The sequence below is a fragment of the Phyllobates terribilis genome, unplaced genomic scaffold, assembly GCF_046119375.1.
Source record: "Phyllobates terribilis strain yellow unplaced genomic scaffold, ASM4611937v1 Scaffold_5__5_contigs__length_657084704, whole genome shotgun sequence".
NCBI lineage: Eukaryota > Metazoa > Chordata > Amphibia > Anura > Dendrobatidae > Phyllobates > Phyllobates terribilis.
The window spans coordinates 611,670,046-611,690,792 of NW_027362765.1; the positions used below are offsets into that span (position 1 = coordinate 611,670,046).

Sequence of the window (20,747 nt, forward strand, 5' to 3'; positions counted from 1 at the left end):
GAGTTGTCCACTACTTTTTAAGGGGAAAGCGCGGGGTGGATGCCGGGTGTGACGCATGGGGTAACCCCGCCCACAGCCCTGCATCCACCATGGAACGCAGAAGAGGGACCCCCGGCTGCAGCCTGGACTTGTCATGTCAGCGGATGTCAGAGCCGGCTGCAGCCGGGGGGTCACGTGATGCCTGTGAGCGGCCAGTGATAGCACCGCTCACAGGCAGAAAAGGCACCACAAGGTATTTACAAAACGTCTTATAATCACTGGGTTAATACATTGGGGGTCTCTTAAAAAGTAGTGGACAACTTCATGACTCCACCATAAGAAAGAGACTGGGCAAATGGCATGCCTGGCAGAGTTCCAAGACGAAAACCACTGCTGAGCAATAAGAACATAAAGGCTCCTCTCAGCTCTGCTAGAAAACATCTGAATGATCGCTAAGACTTTAGGGAGAAAACTCTGTGGATTGATGGAACAATAAATCTTTGGACGGTGCCTGGTCCATTATGTCTGGCCTAGAAGTAACACAGCATTTCAGAAAAGGAACCTCACCATCTGACAACAGCCGCCGTCACCTGCCCACATCGGCAAAGGAGGACATCCACAGGTGTCATCAACAACCAGAGCGCGGACCCCACACAGCTCAGAGGGGGCAGCCCCCAAGTCTCTGACACAGCAGCGCCCCGACTTACCCGGTTCTGGTACAAGCAGACGTTCCCGAACCCCCCGGTGCCGAGCCGGTCCTTCATGTCCCACGGGCCGCACACAGTTCCCTGTTGGATCGGAGGCCGCTCCATGGTCAGTACACACACCTACACGGGGACTTCCGCCTCCTTTAGCAACTTCCGATCACCTGTCACCACATTTCCAAACACTTCCGGTCTGTAGCGTCTCCTGAGCTGCATAGGGGGACACTGTGTCACGTGTTCCTCGGATGCGGTCCACGTCTCGTTTCCACCACTGTGCTCGCCTCTTTGGGGGGGGGGGGCGTGAAACACTTTTTTCCCCTCTCTGCTTCTGCTGGAAGGAAGGAGCACGTCAGCTCAGGGTGTGTTACTGTTATGGTCGCTGGCTGCACGGGCCGCTGTGGCCTCAGTTACTCGTGCGTATTGTTCACGTGAAGTGTATATATATTGGGGAATGTATTCTGTTATCATTCGTAGAGGATTGTATGATGTGAACCTGGCCAGGATGCTGCTCTATGGCTGCTGGATGTGAGCGCCTCCAGACATACCCGGCATGATGTGGCTACCTGGTGACCCGGTGATGGCTCCTCCTGCTCAGCAGGGCTCTGACAGCCATACCCGGCATGATGTGGCTACCTGGTGACCCGGTGATGGCTCCTCCTGCTCAGCAGGGCTCTGACAGCCATACCCGGCATGATGTGGCTACCTGGTGACCCGGTGATGGCTCCTCCTGCTCAGCAGGGCTCTGACAGCCATACCCGGCATGATGTGGCTACCTGGTGACCCGGTGATGGCTCCTCCTGCTCATCAGGGCTCTGACAGCCATACCCGGCATGTTGTGGCTACCTGGTGACCCGGTGATGGCTCCTCTGGCTCAGCAGGGCTCTGTCAGACATACCCGGTATGATGTGGCTACCTGGTGACCCGGTGATGGCTACTCCTGCTCAGCAGGGCTCTGTCAGACATACCCGGCATGATGTGGCTACCTGGTGACCCGGTGATGGCTCCTCTGGCTCAGTAGGGCTCTGACAGCTATACCCGGCATGATGTGGCTACATGGTGACCCTGTGATGGCTCCTACGGCTCAGCAGGGCTCTGACGGCCATACCCGGCATGATGTGGCTACCTGCTGACCCGGTGATGACTCCTCCGGCTCAGCAGGGCTCTGACAGCCATACTACAACTGTATGGATGGCTCTAGATATATTATAGAAGTATGTAAATTTCTTGCCGTTTTCAGAGACCTTTAAACATTTTAATTTTTTATCAATGGAGCTGGGCAGGTACGATATATTGATCAAAAAATAATATTTTTTTTCCTTTTACCAATTTGTTTAAAGGGGTTCTCCACTACTAGGACAACCACTTCTTTATAGAAATGTTCGGTGCCAACAATTTAAAAAAGCTTATACTTTCCTCCGGTGTCGGTGCTGTTCCAGCGGTGTCGGCACTCGCGGTCCCGTGGCTCCCGTGTGGTTGTTATGATGCCTGGTGCCCAATCAGCGCTGGCGTAACTGTTCCCTCCTGTCGAATTGAACATGAAGAGGAAGCCAGGGCTGCAGCTAATCTCTGACTTCTTCTTCATGTTCAATTCATACAAAGTCGGAGACCGTGACGCCAGCGCTGATTGGGGGCCGGATGTGTCACAACAACACCGCATGAGTGCCGACATCGGCACGGGAGGAGAGTATAGGCTTTTTTTAATTTTATCGGGGCCAAACATTTAGATGAAGGCCTGGTTGTCCTAGTAGTGGAGAACCCTTTTAATTTTATATATTGATAGATTGGATTCTTACAAACAGCGGTATCATATGTGTTATTTGTTTATCAGGGTAGAGGGCAGTGATTAGAATTCTTATATTTTTCAGATGTTTTAAAACTTATGTTTCCTTAGACTTGGAGCTGCATTTGTCCGGTTGCCTGTGCTATACATAGCAGTGCCTCAGCGCGGCTATGCATAGAGAAAATCACGGCCTCTTATGAACGCCAGCCATGGACTGGCTTTCACAGGAGTATAGTGATGACAGGTGTAGTGGGTCTTCAGCAGACCCCCGGCTGTCATGACAACCCATCTGCGCCCTGCGATCACGTCACGGGTGGGCCAATGGGCACATGGAATGATGCGCCTTTCTGCCAGCGCTCTTTAAATGCTGCTGTCAGAGATTGACAGCGGGATTTAACAGGTTAACAGCAGCAAGCAGAGTACCGCTCCACCCGCAGCTGTAAAAGGCATATGATGGCTGATTAAATGAGTCATCATCTGCCGGTAAAGATGGGGGGGGGGCTCAGCATGCGAGCCTGCATCAAAGGCAGGGACACTACATATAAAGTACATGTACATAATATGTCGTGAAGGGGTTAAAGAGTAACCCTCATTTTAATTTTGTGGGGGGAAAACAGACCTTTAGCTACTGTTTAATGGGAACCTGTTACATATGTTACATATAGAGACACTATTTACCTGCAGATATAGGGGTAATGTGCAGATAATTAGCGGTTAATTCCTGTGTAGCCAGCTTACCAGAGCAGCAGCTGCAGGGAGACAATGAAGCTATGTTCTCCCTGCAGCTGCTCTCTTCCAATCTGGGCAGTGCAGAGAGCTATAACAGTAACAGCTCCACGGTGAGCTCCTGGTTCACTCTCCTGCACTTAATTAGCTGGCTGCTCACCAGCGTTTGTGTGCCAGGGAGTGATTACAGTCGCTCACAATGTAACCTCTTCCTGCACCAGCCTAATGAGGGGAAGAGATCTGCTACAAGGACAAGAAAACTTAAAGAGACTCTGTCAGCACAGGATGACTGTTCAAAAGAAGTCCTGGTGCTTCATGGCCAATCATTTATATACACCTTCCCACCTGCTTGTTTCCCTCTCGTTCCACCCTCCTCTTCTTTGCTTGACAGCTCCTGCTTCATAGAAGGGTGGAGATACTGTAGATGGAAACAAAGCAGGTGAGAAGATGTATTTAAGCCATTGGCTTTGCTGTGAAGCACCGAGCTCCTGTACTACTGTAGGTTTGAACAGCGATTCTGTGCTGACTGAGTCCCTTCAAATTTTCCCAGTAGTCGCTTCTCCGGTAATCTGGCTACACAGGATTTAAACACTATTTACCTGCGGGTGACAGCTGACACCCAGGACTCAGTGCCCGCACCGCTCCCGGTACTTTAACCCACTAAATGCTGCTATTGATATTGCTTGCAGCATTTAGCGAGCCAGGCAGAGGGAAGGAACCACTCTTCCCTTTGATCGGCGCCCCGCGATATCGCGGGGGCCCAATAGTTGCTATGGTGACCTGATGCTATATCATGCTCAGAGCATGATGTAGGTTTGTGCATCCCCCCCCCTCTGCTTTATAAACGATCAGGCTGAAAAAAGTGAAAGTCCCATAGTGGCACAAAGTAAAACAGAATTTTAAAAACAAAAAAAAAAATATTAAATTTAACAAACAAAAAAAAAAAACCACAAAATAATAAAAATATATTGTACACACAAATATTTTTATGGAAAAAAAAAGTACACATTAGCTATCGCAGCATCCGGAACGACCTGACCTATAAAACGCAATCATAAAGACAAATGTAAATAAATATGGTATCTCTAAAAACGTCATCTTGTCCCTCAAAAAACAAGCCACCATACAGCTCCATCAGCTGAAAACTAAAAAAGTTTATAGCTCTCAGAATAAAGTGATGGAAAAATAATTATTTTGGAGTCAAAATCATCACTGCTCCTGTAGATAAATTCCCAAAGGGGTATATTTTCCAAAATGGGGTCACTTGAGGGGGGGATTCTGCTCTTCTAGCACTTAGGGGCTCTGTATATGGAGTCCGCAAACTATTCTAGAAAAATCTGCGCTCCAGGAGGCAAATAGCACTCCATCCCTCCCGATTCTCGCCGTATGGCTAAGCAGTACTGTGCAGCCCCATATGGGGTATTTCTACATTCAGCAGGAATTGTGGGACAAATTTTGGTGCCATTTTTACCCATTTACCAGTATAAAAATGTAAAATCTGGGGCTAAAACAACATTTTGGTGATAAAAATGTAATTATTTTTTTCTTCACTGCCCAATGGTATAAAATTCTGTGACCCACCTGTGGTGTCAATATGATCACTGCACCCCTAGATGAATTCATTGAGAGGTGTAGTTTGTAAAATGGGATCTCTTAGGGGGGTCCTGCTGTTCTGGTACTTCAGGGGCTCTGCCAATCTGACATGGCACCCTCAGACCATTCCAACAAAATATGAACTCCAATATAGCACTTCTTCCCTTCTGAGCTTTGCACTTTGCCTCAAAAGTAGTTTTCGACCTCATATGGGGTATCTGCATACTCAGGAGAAATTTCACAACCAATTTTGGTGTCCATTTTCTCCAGCTATCCTTGTGAAAATGAAAAAAAAATTGGGATAAAATTAAATTTTTGTGAGAAAAATATATATTTTTTTCATTTTTACAGATCCACGTTGTAAAATTCTGTGAAGCACTTGTGGGTTCAAGGTTCTCACCTCACATCTAGATAAATTCATTGAGGGGTCTAGTTTCCAAAATGGTTTCACTTGTGAGGGTTTTCTATAATTTAGGCACATCAGGGGCTCTCCAAACGCGACATGACACCCGCAGACCATTCCATCAAAGTATGCATTCCAAAACATCACTCCTTCCTTTCTGATCCCTGCCATGCAGCCAAAGAATGTTTTTTCCCCACATATGAGGTATGTGCATGCTTAGGAGAACTTGCACAACACATTTTGGAGTCCATTTTCTCCTGTTATCCTTGTGAAAATAAAAAAATTGGTGCTAAAAGAGCTTTTTTTTTGTGGAAAAAATATTTTTTTTTGTTTTCACAGCTCTATGTTATAATCTTCTGTGAAGCACCTGGGTGTTTAAGGTGCTCACCACACATCTAGATAAGTTACCTGAGGGGCCTAGTTTCCAAAATGGTGTCACTTGGGGGGGGGGGGGGTTTCCACTGTTTAGACACATGAGAGGCTCTCTAAATGCGACATGGCGTCCGCTAATTAGTCTAGCAAATTTTACAATCAAAAAGTCAAATGGCGCTCCTTCCCTTCCGAGCCCTGCCGTGCGCCCAAACAGTGGTTTTCCCCCATATATGGGGAATTTGCATGTTTAGGAGAAATTGCGCTAAAAATTTTGGGGTCCATTTTTCTCTGTTATCCTTGTGAAAATAAAAACATTTGGATCTAAAGTAAAATTTTAGTGAAAAAAAGTAAAAAGTTCATTTTTACCTTTCACATTCCATTAATTCCTGTGAAGCACTTGGAGAGTTAATAAACTTCTTGAATGTTGTTTTGAGCACCTTGAGGGGTGCAGTTTTTAGAATGGTGTCACTTTTGGGTGTTTTATGTCATATAAACCCCTCAAAGTCCCTTCAAATGATTTTGTTGGAAAAATGAGAAATCGCTGCTTAACTTTTAACCCTTAAAGGGAACCTGTCACGTTAGCTGCCCACTCCTAGCTGACAGTTTTTTTTCTATATAAACATCTTTTTTTGTGGCCAGTTTTTGCATCTACAGAACTGTAAAAGGGAATCTGTCAGTGGGATCCCCGCCGTCCATATGGGCATGTAGGTCATAGGAAGCTGAATAAAATGATACCTTGATAGCTACGATCCAATGTCTTATTCCAGAGAAGTCTACATTTTCTTAGATGTAAATGAGCTGTTAAGATCTATGGGTGGGACATAGGTCTGCATAAACTCCACCTCCAGAGCTTATTTTAAATAGAAGTGGGAGTTACCAGTGTGATGTGTGATGGCCGCTCTCCTGATCTCTCTGCAGAGCTGTGTGTGATTATACCTGACACATCTGCAGGCTCCTCTCAGCTTCCATCTCACAGGCAGGCAGGGGGTTTAAAAAGGCTGGAGGTGGACCTGAAACTGAAAAAAACGCCTACAAGAAAACTTGAAAAAGATGGAGGAGTAGAGTGAAGGAGAGGAAATTGAGAAGTAGACTAATAATAGGAGTACAAAGGAGATAGAAATAATAAGGAAAAAAGTAAAGAAGAAGGCAATAGGAAATAAACAATTAGTATCAGCAGAGAAATTAGGCAAAATTAGGAAAAAAGAGAGAAGTAGATTGGTGAAGTGTTTGGTGGGGATCAAACTCATGCAGTGTTAAAAAAAAAAAAAAAAAAAAAAGATGGCAGGGGCTAAATAATTTGATTTTCCCTTCTTCCTTTTCCTCCCAAAGGCTCAGTCATAAAATGGGGATGAGAGGTTTAACCCCTTCACAACATTTGCAGGATATACAGTACAGACCAAAAGTTTGGACACACCTTCTCATTTAAAGATTTTTCTGTATTTTCATGACTATGAAAATTGTACATTCACACTGAAGGCATCAAAACTATGAATTAACACATGTGGAATTATATACTTAACAAAAAAAGTGTGAAACAACTGAAAATATGTCTTATATTCTAGGTTCTTCAAAGTAGCCACCTTTTGCTTTGATGACTGCTTTGCACACTCTTGACATTCTCTTGATGAGCTTCAAGAGGTAGTCACCGGAAATAGTTTTCACTTCACAAGTGTGCCCTGTCAGGTTTAATAAGTGGGATTTCTTGCCTTATAAATGGGGTTGGGACCATCAGTTGTGTTGTGCAGAAGTCTGGTGGATACACAGCTGATAGTCCTACTGAATAGACTGTTAGAATTTGTATTATGGCAAGAAAAAAGCAGCTAAGTAAAGAAAAACGAGTGGCCATCATTACTTTAAGAAATGAAGGTCAGTCAGTGCGTAAAATTGGGAAAACTTTGAAAGTGTCCCCAAGTCATGAAAATACAGAAAAATCTTTAAATGAGAAGGTGTGTCTAAACTTTTGGTCTGTACAGTACATAGGATACAAATTTTGATGGGAGGAGTGCTTCTGTAAATGAGAGATCTGTGTGCTATTTAGCAAAACTTTTAGGCAGAAGTGGAAAAATTGCTGCACAGTAAGAATGGTTTAATCAATAGTGTTAGATTTAGTTGGTTTAATCAAAAGTGTTAATAGTTAATTTGTATTAATTAACAAAGAGAATAAACAATTAAGAAAGAGAATAAACAAATGAGAAATCTAAAACAAATCAATATTTGGTGTGACCACTCTTTTTCTTCAAAATAGCATTAATTCTTCTCGGTACACAGTTTATGAAGGAACTCTACAGGAGGTGAAGTTGTTCCAAGCATCTTAGAGAACTAACCACAGATCTTCTATGAATGAGACTCGTGCAAATCCTTCTGTTTCTTCATGCAATCCCAGACAGAATGGATGATGTTGAGATCAGTGCTCTGTGGGGCCATATCATCACTTCCCTGACTACTTATTCTTCTTTAGAATACTTTCCCACGATGAGCTTTTGGTGAGTTTTTGATGTTACAGAATTTTTGCACCTATTATTTATATTCGGTTACCTGCGTTGTTTTATTGCGTTTGTGTGCGGTTTTGTAACATGCATTTTTATCACCTTTTTGATCCTGCAGTTTTTGCCTCTTGAGAAAGGTTTTGTGCTTACGGGCGAAATGCGTGTCAAGGCGCGTCCTGACCACCGTACCACTCCTTTGATGCCCCACGCTGTCTTAAGGCCCCTTCTTTTTAGTGAGCATATGGGATGTTTTATATGATTGACACCTGGGTGAATATGGCTTATGTTTGAGCCTTCGTGGTACTTTAAGTTGTGTCAATCAGCACTTCGCAGTATATATACTCTCTGCTCCTCACCACCTATGTGGGATATATTTGGGTCCTTTTTTCATTGTGCAGTGCCACAGTGTCTGGTTCACTGCACCTTATGTCCTCTTTATACACTGCTCAAAAAAATAAGGGGAACACTGAAATAACACATCCTAGATCTGAATGAATGAAATATTCTCATTGAATACTTTGTTCTGTACAAAGTTGAATGTGCTGACAACAAAATCACACAAAAATCATCAATGGAAATCAAATTTATTAACCAATGGAGGCCTGGATTTGGAGTCACCCCCAAAATTAAAGTGGAAAAACACACTACAGGCTGATCCAACTTTGATATAATGTCCTTTAAAACAAGTCAAAATGAGGCTCAGTATTGTGTGTGGCCTCCACGTGCCTGTATGACCTCCCTACAACGCTTGTGCATGCTCCTGATGAGGTTGTGGATGGTCTCCTGTGGGATCTCCTCCCTGACCTGGACTAAAGTATCTGCCAACTCCTGGACAGTCTGTGGTGCAACTTGACGTTGGTGGATGGAGCTTAACATGATGTCCCAGATGTGCTCAATCGGATTCAGGTCTGGGGAACGGGCGGGCCAGTCCATAGCTTCAATGCCTTCATCTTGCAGGAACTGCTGACACACTCCAGCCACATGAGGTCTGGCATTGTCCTGCATTAGGAGGAACCCAGGGCCAACCGCATCAGCATATGGTCTCACAAGGGGTCTGAGGATCTCATCTCGGTACCTAATGGCAGTCAGGCTACCTCTGGCGAGCACATGGAGGGCTGTGCTTCCCTCCAAAGAAATGCCACCCCACACCATTACTGACCTACTGCCAAACCAGTCATGCTGAAGGATGTTGCAGGCAGCAGATCGCTCTCCACGGCGTCTCCAGACTCTGTCACGTCTGTCACATGTGCTCAGTGTGAACCTGCTTTCATCTGTGAAGAGCACAGGGTGCCAGTGGCGACTACCAATCCTGGTGTTCTGTGGCAAATGCCAAGCATCCTGCACGGTGTTGGGCTGTGAGCACAACCCCCATCTGTGGACGTCGGGCCCTCATACCACCCTCATGGAGTCGGTTTCCAACCGTTTGTGCAGACACATGCACATTTGTGGCCTCCTGGAGGTCATTTTGCAGGGCTCTGGCAGATCCTCCTTGCACAAAGGCGGAGGTAGCGCTCCTGCTGCTGGGTTGTTGCCCTCCTACGGCCGCCTCCACGTCTCCTGGTGTACTGGCCTGTCTCCTGGTAGTGCCTCCAGCCTATGGACACTACGCTGACAGACACAGCAAACCTTCTTGCCACAGCCCACATTGATGTGCCATCCTGGATGAGCTGCACTACCTGAGCAACTTCTGTGGGTTGTAGAGTCCGTCTCATGCTACCATGAGTGTGAAAGCACAACCAACATTCAAAAGTGACCAAAACATCAGCCAGAAAGCATTGGTACTGAGATGTGGTCTGTGGTCCCCACCTGCAGAACCACTCCTTTATTGAGGGTGTCTTGATAATTGCCAATAATTTCCATCTATTGTCTATTCCATTTGCACAACAGCATGTGAAATTGATTGTCAATCAGTGTTGCTTTCTAAGTGGACGGTTTGATTTCACAGAAGTTTGATTTACTTGGAGTTATATTCTGTTGTTTAAATGTTCCCTTTATTTTTTTGAGCAGTGTATGTTGTGATTTAATATTTAATGTACTTAAACATTGCTATTTTTCTATCAATAAATGTTTTTATGCCATGATACTCATGTTTCCTCCAGTTTTACACAGTTTTTGTCTGTTGTAGCTGTGTCATGCTTTAAATAAGGCTAATTTGTTTTTGAAACTTTCTGGTATTTGGCTTTGGCAGCTTTATTGACATAGGTGCGGATTTCATGTGTTATTGATGCACTTCCGCCGTGGAAACACACTTAAAATGCATGTGCCTTTTTTACCTGCACCTAATGCAAATCTCTGGGGAAATTCCGCACAAAAAAATCACTATATTTGCAATAGAAATTAACATGGTGTGTATTTGAAACACGCACCACAGGTGAGTTTATGGTGCACGCAAAAGAATCACAGTGGGAATGAGATTTCTATCCCATCCCATCCACTTTTCTGGAACTGTAAGATTCTATTCTGTGGACACATCAAATATACGCAACGTCAAACATCCACCAAAAGCTCATTGTAGGAACGTAGCCTTACTCTGAAGATAGTCAGTCAGGATTAATGGTGTTCTCAATGCTGAGAAATACAGGCAGATACTTGATCCATCATACAATACCATCAGGGAGACAACTGATTGGCTCCAAATGTATTCGGCAGCAAGACAATGACCCTAAACATACAACCATTGTTATTAAGAACTATTTTCAGTGTATAGGAGAACAAGGATTCCTGGAAGTGGTGATATGGATCCACAGAGTCCTGATCTTGCCATCATCCAGTCTGTCTGGGATTACACGAAGAGACAGAAGGATTTGCACATGTCTCAGATGCTGAAGATCTGTGGTTAGTTCTCAAAGATGTTTGGACAGCTCCATCATATACCATGTGAAGTGTACCTAGAAGAATTAATGCTGGTCACACTTAATATTGATTTGGCTTAGATTTCTCTTTTGCTAATGAGATCCTGACATGTAAAATAACGCTATTAATCTGCAGATCCAGATGGCATGGGGTTAATCAGCAGGTTAATAGTGTTCTGACACTGTGCAGGGCCTACACTGAGAGCCCCACTACCGGGAGGAAATTAACTTTATTTCTCCCGGCAGCCTTGCTCTTTCACCAGGGTAGCGCCGGCATGGTTTGAGTCACCGCTCTGTGTATGGAGAGTGATGACTGTGTAGCGCCTTTACAGCTACCGTTCTCCGTGTGCTCTATTTTCTAGACACCCCTGTGATTGAAAGAGCTAGGCTGCGGGGGGGGGAGAATAACGTTCATTTCCTCCTGGTAGTGGGATGGCATCAGAATACTATTAATCTGCAGATTAACCCCTTATCTGCAGGTTAGTAGCCTTATTTTATATTCCCCTTAGTTCACTTAGCATTCTGTGAATTTATAAAAATAAACTATTAACACTTACATTTTTACTTTACAGCATTTTCCACACCTGCCTAAAACTTTTGCACAGTACTGTAGATCTGGAAATATTAATCTGATTTCTAAAGCTGTCTATATGGATTTTTTTTTCTCCTTGCAGTGAAAACTACATTCCTTTGATTCAGGTCTACACACCTGCATTTCAGGTCATCTCTGCATTAGAAGAACTGCCTGTGATTCCAGCCCGACAATCCAGATGACTTAGAAGAACTCTCACTGATGGCCTTGGGTGTCGGCCATTAGAATGAAAATGAATCTGCGCAAATGTATCAGTGTAGCAAATGGGAAAGATTTCCCCTCGCCTCTCACTACATCCATCTATGTAGCGAAACTCTAAGCTGATCTAAATATTGACCCTGCTCTGGGTAATAGTCCTCGCTACCTCTTTTATTTATTGAGCACACATAGTACCCTCCCCAGTCATGTGCACATTTGTGATGTCTTTTGAGGACCCGCTTACTGTCCCCACAAGCAGCACAAAAACTTTAGTTGGAACTGACTGCAATCATACGTTAAACACTTCAGATGAATGCAATGAGAACAAAGAAGAGACCTTGCCCCAGGACCAGGAGTCCGAAGAGAAGACACCAGCGCAAGTTTACATTGAGGATACACAGTCTACAATGGAGGCCAACGCAGAGGAGCAAAACATGCACCACATCAATGCCAACAACTGGTTTGTGGCATACTTATTCTTGTCATCTGTTTATTGTCTGAAAGGTTGAATACAATTTGCAAAGCAGGAAGGTTTCTTTTGCCCAACTATTCTATAGAACAGCAGGGTACAATAGGTCAGGGCACATTTTGTAACTCTAAAAGACAATTGTGGTTTATCTAACATTTTAGTATTATAAAATGACTAAGCCATCTATAACTTTTTGTTGAAACAAAATGAAAAATGTGTTAAAGGGAACCTATCACTTGATTCAGCAGCTGTGCTTCATTCCATAAATTGTTACAGTGGTGGCCAAAAGTATTGGCACCCCTGCAATTAAATGAAGATAATAATACCAAAGAATTTGTGATTGCAATCATTTTCAGGAAGAAACTGAGTATTATCTGACAGAATTGCAGGGGTGCCAATACTTTTGGCCCCCACTGTATATAATCCCCGACTCCCCCTGTATAACCCGCAAAAACCTTTTGAAGTTCTCCCGTGTTGTATGTTAATCATATAGGCATCCTTTCTGTGCTCTCTATCCCTCCTCCCGGCTGCTGTTCGCCATCCTCCTGCTTTGATTGACGTGGATGATGTCTCATCCACATTGCCTGGTGGAATCTCGTGCCTGTGGACTATGCTTTTCCCTACTGCGGACAGAGCCAAAAACATAAGTGCGCATGCCGCTGCAGTAGGGAGGTGCGTTCCCCAAACCGCCGTACATGTACTGCATATGGCAATCGCGCGGGCTCACGCTGAGCTTCGGCGCAATCAAATGTGGGTGTCAGCTCTGTATGACATGCCTCTTCCCTGTGTGCAACGCACAGATCTAGTGCCCTGCAATGCAGGGCAGGTGGAGTTGATGTCCTGGGACAAGGTAAAAAAGTTTAAAAAAAAAATAGAAATTGTAAAAATATTTAAAAAACAAAAATCAAAACCTATTCCAATAAATACAGAAATTTATGTAAAAAACAATGTACACATATTTTTGGTATCACCGTGTCCGGAACGACCTGACCTATAAAAGTGCCCCACTAGTTAACACCTTCAGTGAACACTGTAGAAAAAAAAAAAAAAAGTGTTAAAATACTATCCTTTTTCATCATACCGCTGAGCAAAAAGTTGAATGTAAATAAAAATGTTGTTGAAAACATCATCTTGTCCTGCAAAAAATAAGCCGTCATACAGCTCCATCAACGCAAAATAAATTTTAGCTTTCAGAATAAAGCGTTGCAAAAACAACAGTTTTTTTCTATAAATTAGTTTTTATTGTGCAAAAGCGGCAAAACATAAAAAAATTATATAAATGTGATATTGTTATAATCACACTGACCCGAAGAATAAAATGCTCTCATCACTTTTACCAAACCGTGAATGGCATAAAAAAAATAATAATTCAAGAATTGCTGGTCTTTGTTCATTACCCTAACAAAAATAGGAATAGAAAACAATCAAAAAGCGGTATGTGACCAAAAATGGTACCAATAAAAATGTCAACTCGTCCTGCAAAAAACAAGCCCACACATGAATCTGTAGGCAGAAATATATACAAATTATAGCTCTCAAAATATAATGATGCAAAACTTTGGTTTGCAAAAAAAAGCATTTTTTACTGTGTAATAGTTGCTAAAAATAAAAAAACTATGTAAGTCTGGTATCACTGTAATTGCACTGACCTGAAGAACAAAGTCATCTAATCACTTATATCGCACAATTAACAGCATAAAAAATACACAAAACCCATTCTTGACCTGCTGTTGATTTGTTCATTCTGCCTGCCAAAGATCGGAGTAAGGGTCGGCACACATTTATCCTGCTCTCTGCACTAAGCTCTTACACCGGGGTTTCCATCTAAATCTCTGAAATAGAGTGACTTGTGAAAGTATTCACCCCCCCTTGGAATTTTTTGTGTTTTGCTACCCCTCAACCTGGAATTTCACTGTTGTTTTTTTTTCAGGGTTTGCATAAGTTCATGTAAAGAACATGCCTACAACTGTGAACATTTTGATTTTCTTTTTTATTGTGAAGCAAACAACAAATAGAACAAAATAACTGAAAACTTCTGTGTGCATAACTATTCACACCTTAAAAGTCAGTACTTTGTAGAGCCTCCTTTTGCAGAAATTACAGCTGTAAGTCCCTTTGGATAAGTCTCTGAGCTTTCCACATCTTGCCACTGGGATTTTTGTCCATTCCTCAAGGCAAAACTGCTCCAGCTCCTTCAAGTTGGATGGTTTCCTCTGGAGAACAGCAATCTTCAAGTCTGACCACAGACTCTCAGTTGGATTAATGTCTGGGCTTTGACTGGGCCACTCCAAAACATTTACATGTTTCCCTTTAAACCACTTGAGTGTTGCTTTAGCAGTATGCTTTGGGTCATTGTCTTGTAGTAAGGGGAACCTCCATTCCAGTCTCAAATTACTGACAGACTGAAACAGGTAGTGCTCAAGAATATCGTACAACATACTAGGCACCACAATGTACAGACACTGGCATATTAGCAGTTTTCGCTCAGCAAAATCCACTACTTGTTGTTTTTGGAAAACACTCGAGTCAAAATCGTCACTACCCTTGTAGATGAGTTCCCAGAGGTGTGTAATATCCAAAATGGGGTCACTTGAGGGGGAATTCTGCTCTTCTGGCACTTGGGGGCTCTTTATATGGAGTCCGATGAATTCATTTAGAGGTGTAGTTTGTAAAATGAGGTCACTTATGGGGGGGTTTCTCCTGTTCTGGCTCCTCAGGGGCTCACCCAGTGGGTCATGTGACCCAGAAACCATAACTGCCAAATCTGTACTACATATTGCACACATTCCCTTCTGAGCTTTCCATTGTGCCTGAAAATCAGTTCCCGATTACATGTAGGGTATTGACGCAATCAAGGGAAATTGCACAACAAAGTGTGAGGTCCATTTTTTCCTATTATCCCTTTTGAAAATTAAAAACTTGGGGCTAAAGCAACATTTTAGTGGAAAAATTGTAATTTTCAATTGACCCAGACCAATGTTATACAATTCTGTGAATCGACCTGGGGGTTAAAAATGCTCAATACACCCCTAGATTAATTTCACAAGAGGTGTAGTTTCCAAATTATTTTCACTTGCGGAGGTTTCTGCTGTTTTGACATGTCAGGGACTCTTCAATTGTGGATTGGGAATGGCATTCCCAATCCACTGTAGCGCAATTTTGGCTGGAGAATTCAATTGGCGCTCCTTCCTTTGCTGAGACCAGCTGTGCACCCAAACAGTAGTTTTCCATCACATCTAGAGTATCTGTTTACGCAGGAGAAATTGTACAACAAATTGTATGGTCCATTTTCTCCTGTTACCCCTGTGAAAATGAATAATTTTGGACCAAAGCAACATTTTTGTGGGAATAATGTGATTTTTTTTTTATTTTCACGGCTCAACATTATAAAATTCTGTGAAGCACCGCAGGTTAACGGTGCTCACCACACTTATAAATAAGTTCTTTGAGGGGTATAGTGTTCAAAATGGGGTCACTTGTGGAGGATTTCCACAGTTTAGGTAGAGCAGGGGCTCTGCAAACCCAACATGGCATCAGCTATATATTCCAGCCAATTTTGCACTCCAAGTGTCAAATGGCGCTCCTTCCCTTCCGATACCTGCTGTGTACCCAAACAGTAGTTTTCCATCACATAAGGAGTATTGGCGTACTCAGGGGAAAGTGCATAAATTGTATAGTCCATTTTCTCCTGTTAGCCTTTTGAAAATGCAAAATCTGGAGGTAAATCCATATTATGGTGGTAAAAAGTAAAATTTTCATTTTTTCCTTCCACATTGCTTTAATTCAGGTGAAGCCCCTAAAGGGTTAATAAACTTGAATACGGTTTTGAGCACTTTCAGTGGTTTAGTTTTTTGAAATGGTGCCACTTTTGGGTATTTTCTGTCACATAGGGCCCTCAAAGTCACTTCTAAAGGAATGTGTTCCCTAAAAAAATTGATTTTGTACATTTTGTTGGAAAAATAAGAAACTGCTGAAACTTTTAACTCTTCTAACTTCCTAACAAAAAAATTATGTTTCGAAAATGGTGCTGAAGTAAAGTCGACTTTTGGGAAATGTTATTTATTATCTATTTTGAATGGCATAACTACGATTTAAGGGCATAAAAATGAAAAGTATGAAATTTGCTAAATTTTACATTTTTTTTTGTCAAATTTGGGATATTTTCATGAATATAAAAAAAATCAACCAAAATGTACAACTAACACGAATTACAACATGACACGAGAAAACAACCTCAGAATCACTGGGATATGTTAAAGTGTTCCAGAGTTCTTATCTCATAAAGTGACACTGGTGTCACGAATGTACAATGTCCTGCTGAGAACTTTGGGGTATCTGGGATGAGAAGTTCACAGTGATTGGCAGATCACAGGCCCTCTTTGGCATCCTCTTGTCGATTATCTTGAGTTGAGTGGATTGATTTTCACTTAGTGGTTAAGGGGTTAAGATTTCTTTTTTGATCCTGATGGGATTCCATATGGCTCTCATCTCAGCTGCTGCATCTTGCTGCCACTCCCTTCCATTATTTAAACTCTCTCCTATGCTGGTTATAGGTTTTCTATGCTGACCTTCCTGGAGAAGTTGTTCCAGTTAAAGGTGTGGAGTTCCATTTGTTTGATTTCTCCCTGTTTGTCTCCCTCCCTGTGTCTTCTTAAAGCCCCGTCACACTTAGCGACGCTGCAACGATCCCGACAACAATACGACCTGTCAGGGATCGTTGCTGCGTCGCTATGTGGTCGCTGGTGAGCTGTCAAACAGGCAGGCTCACCAACGATCAGGGGAGCAGTGACATCGTGGAAAGAATCTTTCCACGATGTCCTGCTCCTGGTTACCAGCCTACTGAAGCAGGAGCAGGCTGATAACCATGGTAAACATCGGGTTACTAGGGGCACACGCGCACCTAGTAACCCGTTGTTTATCATGGTTACCACGCTGCTACGGTGAGCGGGAGGTTACCGCTCACTTTAGCAGGCTCGTAACCATGATAAACAACGGGTTACTAGGTGCGCGTGTGCCCCTAGTAACCCGATGTTTATCATGGTTACCAGCCTGATCACTGCTCCCGCTGGTCACACAGCGATGTGTGCTGACCAGCGGGAGGTCAACGACCAAAAAATGGTCCAGGACACTTTGCAGTGATCAGCAGGGGCCTGATCGCTGCAAAGTGTCACACATAGCGACATCGCTGGTGAGGTCGCTGTTGCGTCACCAAAACCGTGACTCAGCAGCGATCTCGCTATGTGAGACGGGGGCTTTACTGTAGTGGTGAGACCAGTGTCTTGCTGCCCTACCAATTAGTCAGGGTTATCACAGGGCTTAGGCATGTGATCGCGCATGGGGGGGGTGTGGACTCATCTAGGGACTATTGGAAGCACAGGGTTCAGTCTCAGGTGAGTGTTTAGGGGTCTCCCTCCTCCCGTCTCCCTTTTTGATGGGTTTTTTTACTTTTACGCCACACACCAGGCATTTCCTTCCTCTGGCATGACAACTTGCAAAATTAGAAAAAATTGGCCTGGTCTGCATGGGGAAAACAGGCTGGGGGTGAAGGCGTAAGTAATGAAAAATTAAGGGTGTTAAATACATTTCAGACTTGCTTATAGATGATAACCAAGCACTTAGCGCCTTCTATCTTCTCCAAGAAAAAAATTAACCTTAAACCCTTCACCCCCGGGCCATTTTTCATTTTCATTTTTTTGCTCCCCTTCTGAGAGCCATAACTTTTCTATTTTTCCGTCAATATGACCATGTGAGGGCTTGTTTTTTGTGCGACGAGTTGCACTTTTGAACTACACTATTGATTTTTACCATATCAAATCAGCTGTCATGTCCGGAAAAGATGTGGGCTCACATCGGAGGCCGCATCAAAGGGGGATACACGACATATGACGTACCTATACGTCATGTCGTGAAGGGGTTAATGACATTGACTTTGTAATATATCTTGATATATAGAGATATCTAAATAATTTCAATAAGATGAAAACATTTTCAAAAAATTCCCATACCGAAACTGATCTACTACCTACTCAAAGAACCCTACAATGCCTCAAACTGGGAGACTAGTAACATATACAAATATTTTAATAACAATATTTACTTAGTTAAAACTACCAATATCAAAAATTGTGAAAAAGATAATAAAACTTTTTCCCCTTAATGGGCTCAAAACTTGTCTTAAGAATTACATACAAATTCAACACGTGTTATGAGACACATAACGAATAGCATACCTGTTGGTACTTGACCCCTTCAAAATTAAAGGGAATCTGTCACCCCCTGGGCGATATCAGACCTCTATTATGGCCATACAGGGTATAGAAAAGTGAATCTATACTTACCTGTATGGCCCATAGCAGTGGTCTGATTGCAGAGAAATCTGGTTTTATAAAGTCTGTTTTCCAGAGACTTGGCGTCCAGGTGCTGCCAAGCAAACCCCTCTTATCTGCTTACTATTCCCCTAAATCCCCGCCTCTGTGCTAAATTACCATATTCCCCCCTCCCCTGCACGTCACAGGGCCCTGTGACGTGCCCTGCTCTGCCTCCCCTCCCGCGCATGATCAAAGCCCCGCTCCCATGGAGTGCGCTTTGTTTCCCTCTGGCCCCGTTTGGCTGCGTGCAGGGGAGGGGGGGGGATATGGTAACACACTTACATTGAAATAGATATACGGTACTTAAAAATGTACAATTGTTTACTATTTCAGTGCCACATCCCTTTCAAAAAGGAAATTGGTTACACTGGGTTGATAATGAGCCATGTGGCCCCTTCCCTTTACTGAACTTGCAGGTCAAATTTACATCACAGCATGCCCAGTAAAGATAATCAGTAAGTGGTACTGAAGATGGGGTGAACCATGGGGCACCACATCCACATTGAATTGATTGCAGAAACTAGGGAGAAGGTAATGAGCAAGTATTAGAATGAAAACTGGTGCATAGAAAGTAAAGGGGATTGGCAAAGGAACGCAACAAAAGTGAGAGAACACGGTGAGCAGAGAGGCCATGCATCAGAAGTGGCAACTGGTGCTTGCCCAGTAGAAAAGCTATACAGCCTAGCCCCTGAAAAGGAAGTCCCTCAGGACTCCCGGTTCAGGGCGGAGAAGGAAGGAGTGAGAGCGACAGGAGCCCCAGCCCACTGATGACTGTATGAAAATATGTAAATGAATCATCATCAGAGGTAAGAAAAAAAAAAAACAGACAACAAGTTGCAGTAGAGCGTGAGTGGTGGCGAATTTGAAGTACAGTCATGGCCAAAAGTATTGAGAATGAGACAAATAGTAATTTTTCCAAAGTTTACTGCTTCATTTTTTGTAATGGCAATTTGCATATACTCCTGAATGTCAAAGAGTGATCAGTTTAACAGCAATTACTGTACTTGCAAAGTCAATATTTGCCCAGAAAATGAACTGTAACCCCCAAAACACATTTCAACATCATTGTAGTCCTGCCTTAAAAGGAGCAGCTAACATCGTTTTAGTGATTGATCCATTAACACAGGTGTGGGTGTTGATGAGGACAGGGCTGGCGATCAATATGTCATGATTAAGTAAGAATGACATCACTGGACACTTTAAAAGGAGGCTGGTTCTTGGTATCATTGTTTCTTTTCAGTTAACCATGGTTATCTCTAAAGAAACACGTGCAGCCATCATTGCACTGCACAAAAATGGCCTAACAGGGAAGAGTATCGCAGCTACAAAGATTGCACCTCAGTCAACAATCTATCGCATCATCAAGAACTTCAAGGAGAGAGCTTCCATTGTTGTCAAAAAGGCTCCAGGGCGCCCAAGAAAGACCAGCAAGCGCCAGGACCGTATCTTACAACTGTTTTAGCTGCGGGATCGGACTACCAGCAGTGCCGAGCTTGCTCAGGAATGGCAGCAGGCTGGTGTGAGTGCTTCTGCACGCACTGTGAGGCGGAGACTCTTTGAGCAAGGGCTGGTTTCAAGGAGGGCAGCAAAGAAGCCACTTCTCTCCAGAAAAAACATCAGGGACCGACTGATATTCTGAAAAAGGTACAGGGAGTGGACTGCTGAGGACTGGGGCAAAGTCATTTTCTCTGATGAATCCCCTTTTCGATTGTTTGGGACATCTGGAAAACAGCTTATTCGGAGAAGAAGAGGTGAGCGCTACCACCAGTCTTGTCTCATGCCAACTGTAAAGCATCCTGAAACCATTCATGTGTGGGGTTGCTTCTCAGCCAAGGGAATCAGCTCACTCACAGTCTTGCCTAAAAACACAGCCATGAATAAAGAATGGTACCAGAATGTCCTCCAAGAGCAACTTCTCCCAACCGTCCAAGAGCAGTTTGGCGCCCAACAATGCCTTTTCCAGCATGATGGAGCACCTTGCCATAAAGCAAAGTTGATAACTAAATGGCTTATGGAACAAAACATAGAGATTTTGGGTCCATGGCCTGGAAACTCCCCAGATCTTAATCCCATTGAGAACTTGTGGTCAATCATCAAGAGACGGGTGGACAAACAAAAACCAACAAATTCTGGCAAAATGCAAGCATTGATTATGCAAGAATGGACTGCTATCAGTCAGGATTTGGTCCAAAAGTTGATTGAGAGCATGCCAGGGAGAATTACAG

The 20,747-nt window shown here is 43.4% G+C and overlaps 1 protein-coding gene and 1 long non-coding RNA gene across 4 annotated transcripts in view; one reads left to right on the forward strand and one right to left on the reverse strand.

The window, feature by feature from the left end:
• CHUK (component of inhibitor of nuclear factor kappa B kinase complex) overlaps positions 1–918 on the reverse strand; it is an 85,987-nt gene extending 85,069 nt beyond the window's left edge. Inside the window, exon 1 of the mRNA XM_073686081.1 lies at positions 687–918. Within this exon, the coding sequence (XP_073542182.1) occupies positions 687–791 (105 nt within the window). The 5' untranslated portion in view covers positions 792–918. The remainder of the gene's footprint in view (positions 1–686) is intronic.
• Positions 848–20,747, forward strand: part of LOC141273752 (uncharacterized) — a 42,497-nt gene continuing 22,597 nt past the window's right edge. The window contains exons 1-2 of one of the 3 annotated variants that reach the window (XR_012322130.1): positions 848–1,096; positions 11,570–15,986. This is a non-coding gene — a long non-coding RNA (uncharacterized lncRNA). Of the gene's footprint in view, positions 1,097–11,569; positions 15,987–20,747 lie in introns of those variants that run through there. The other 2 variants (XR_012322129.1, XR_012322131.1) reach the window with 2 other exon arrangements.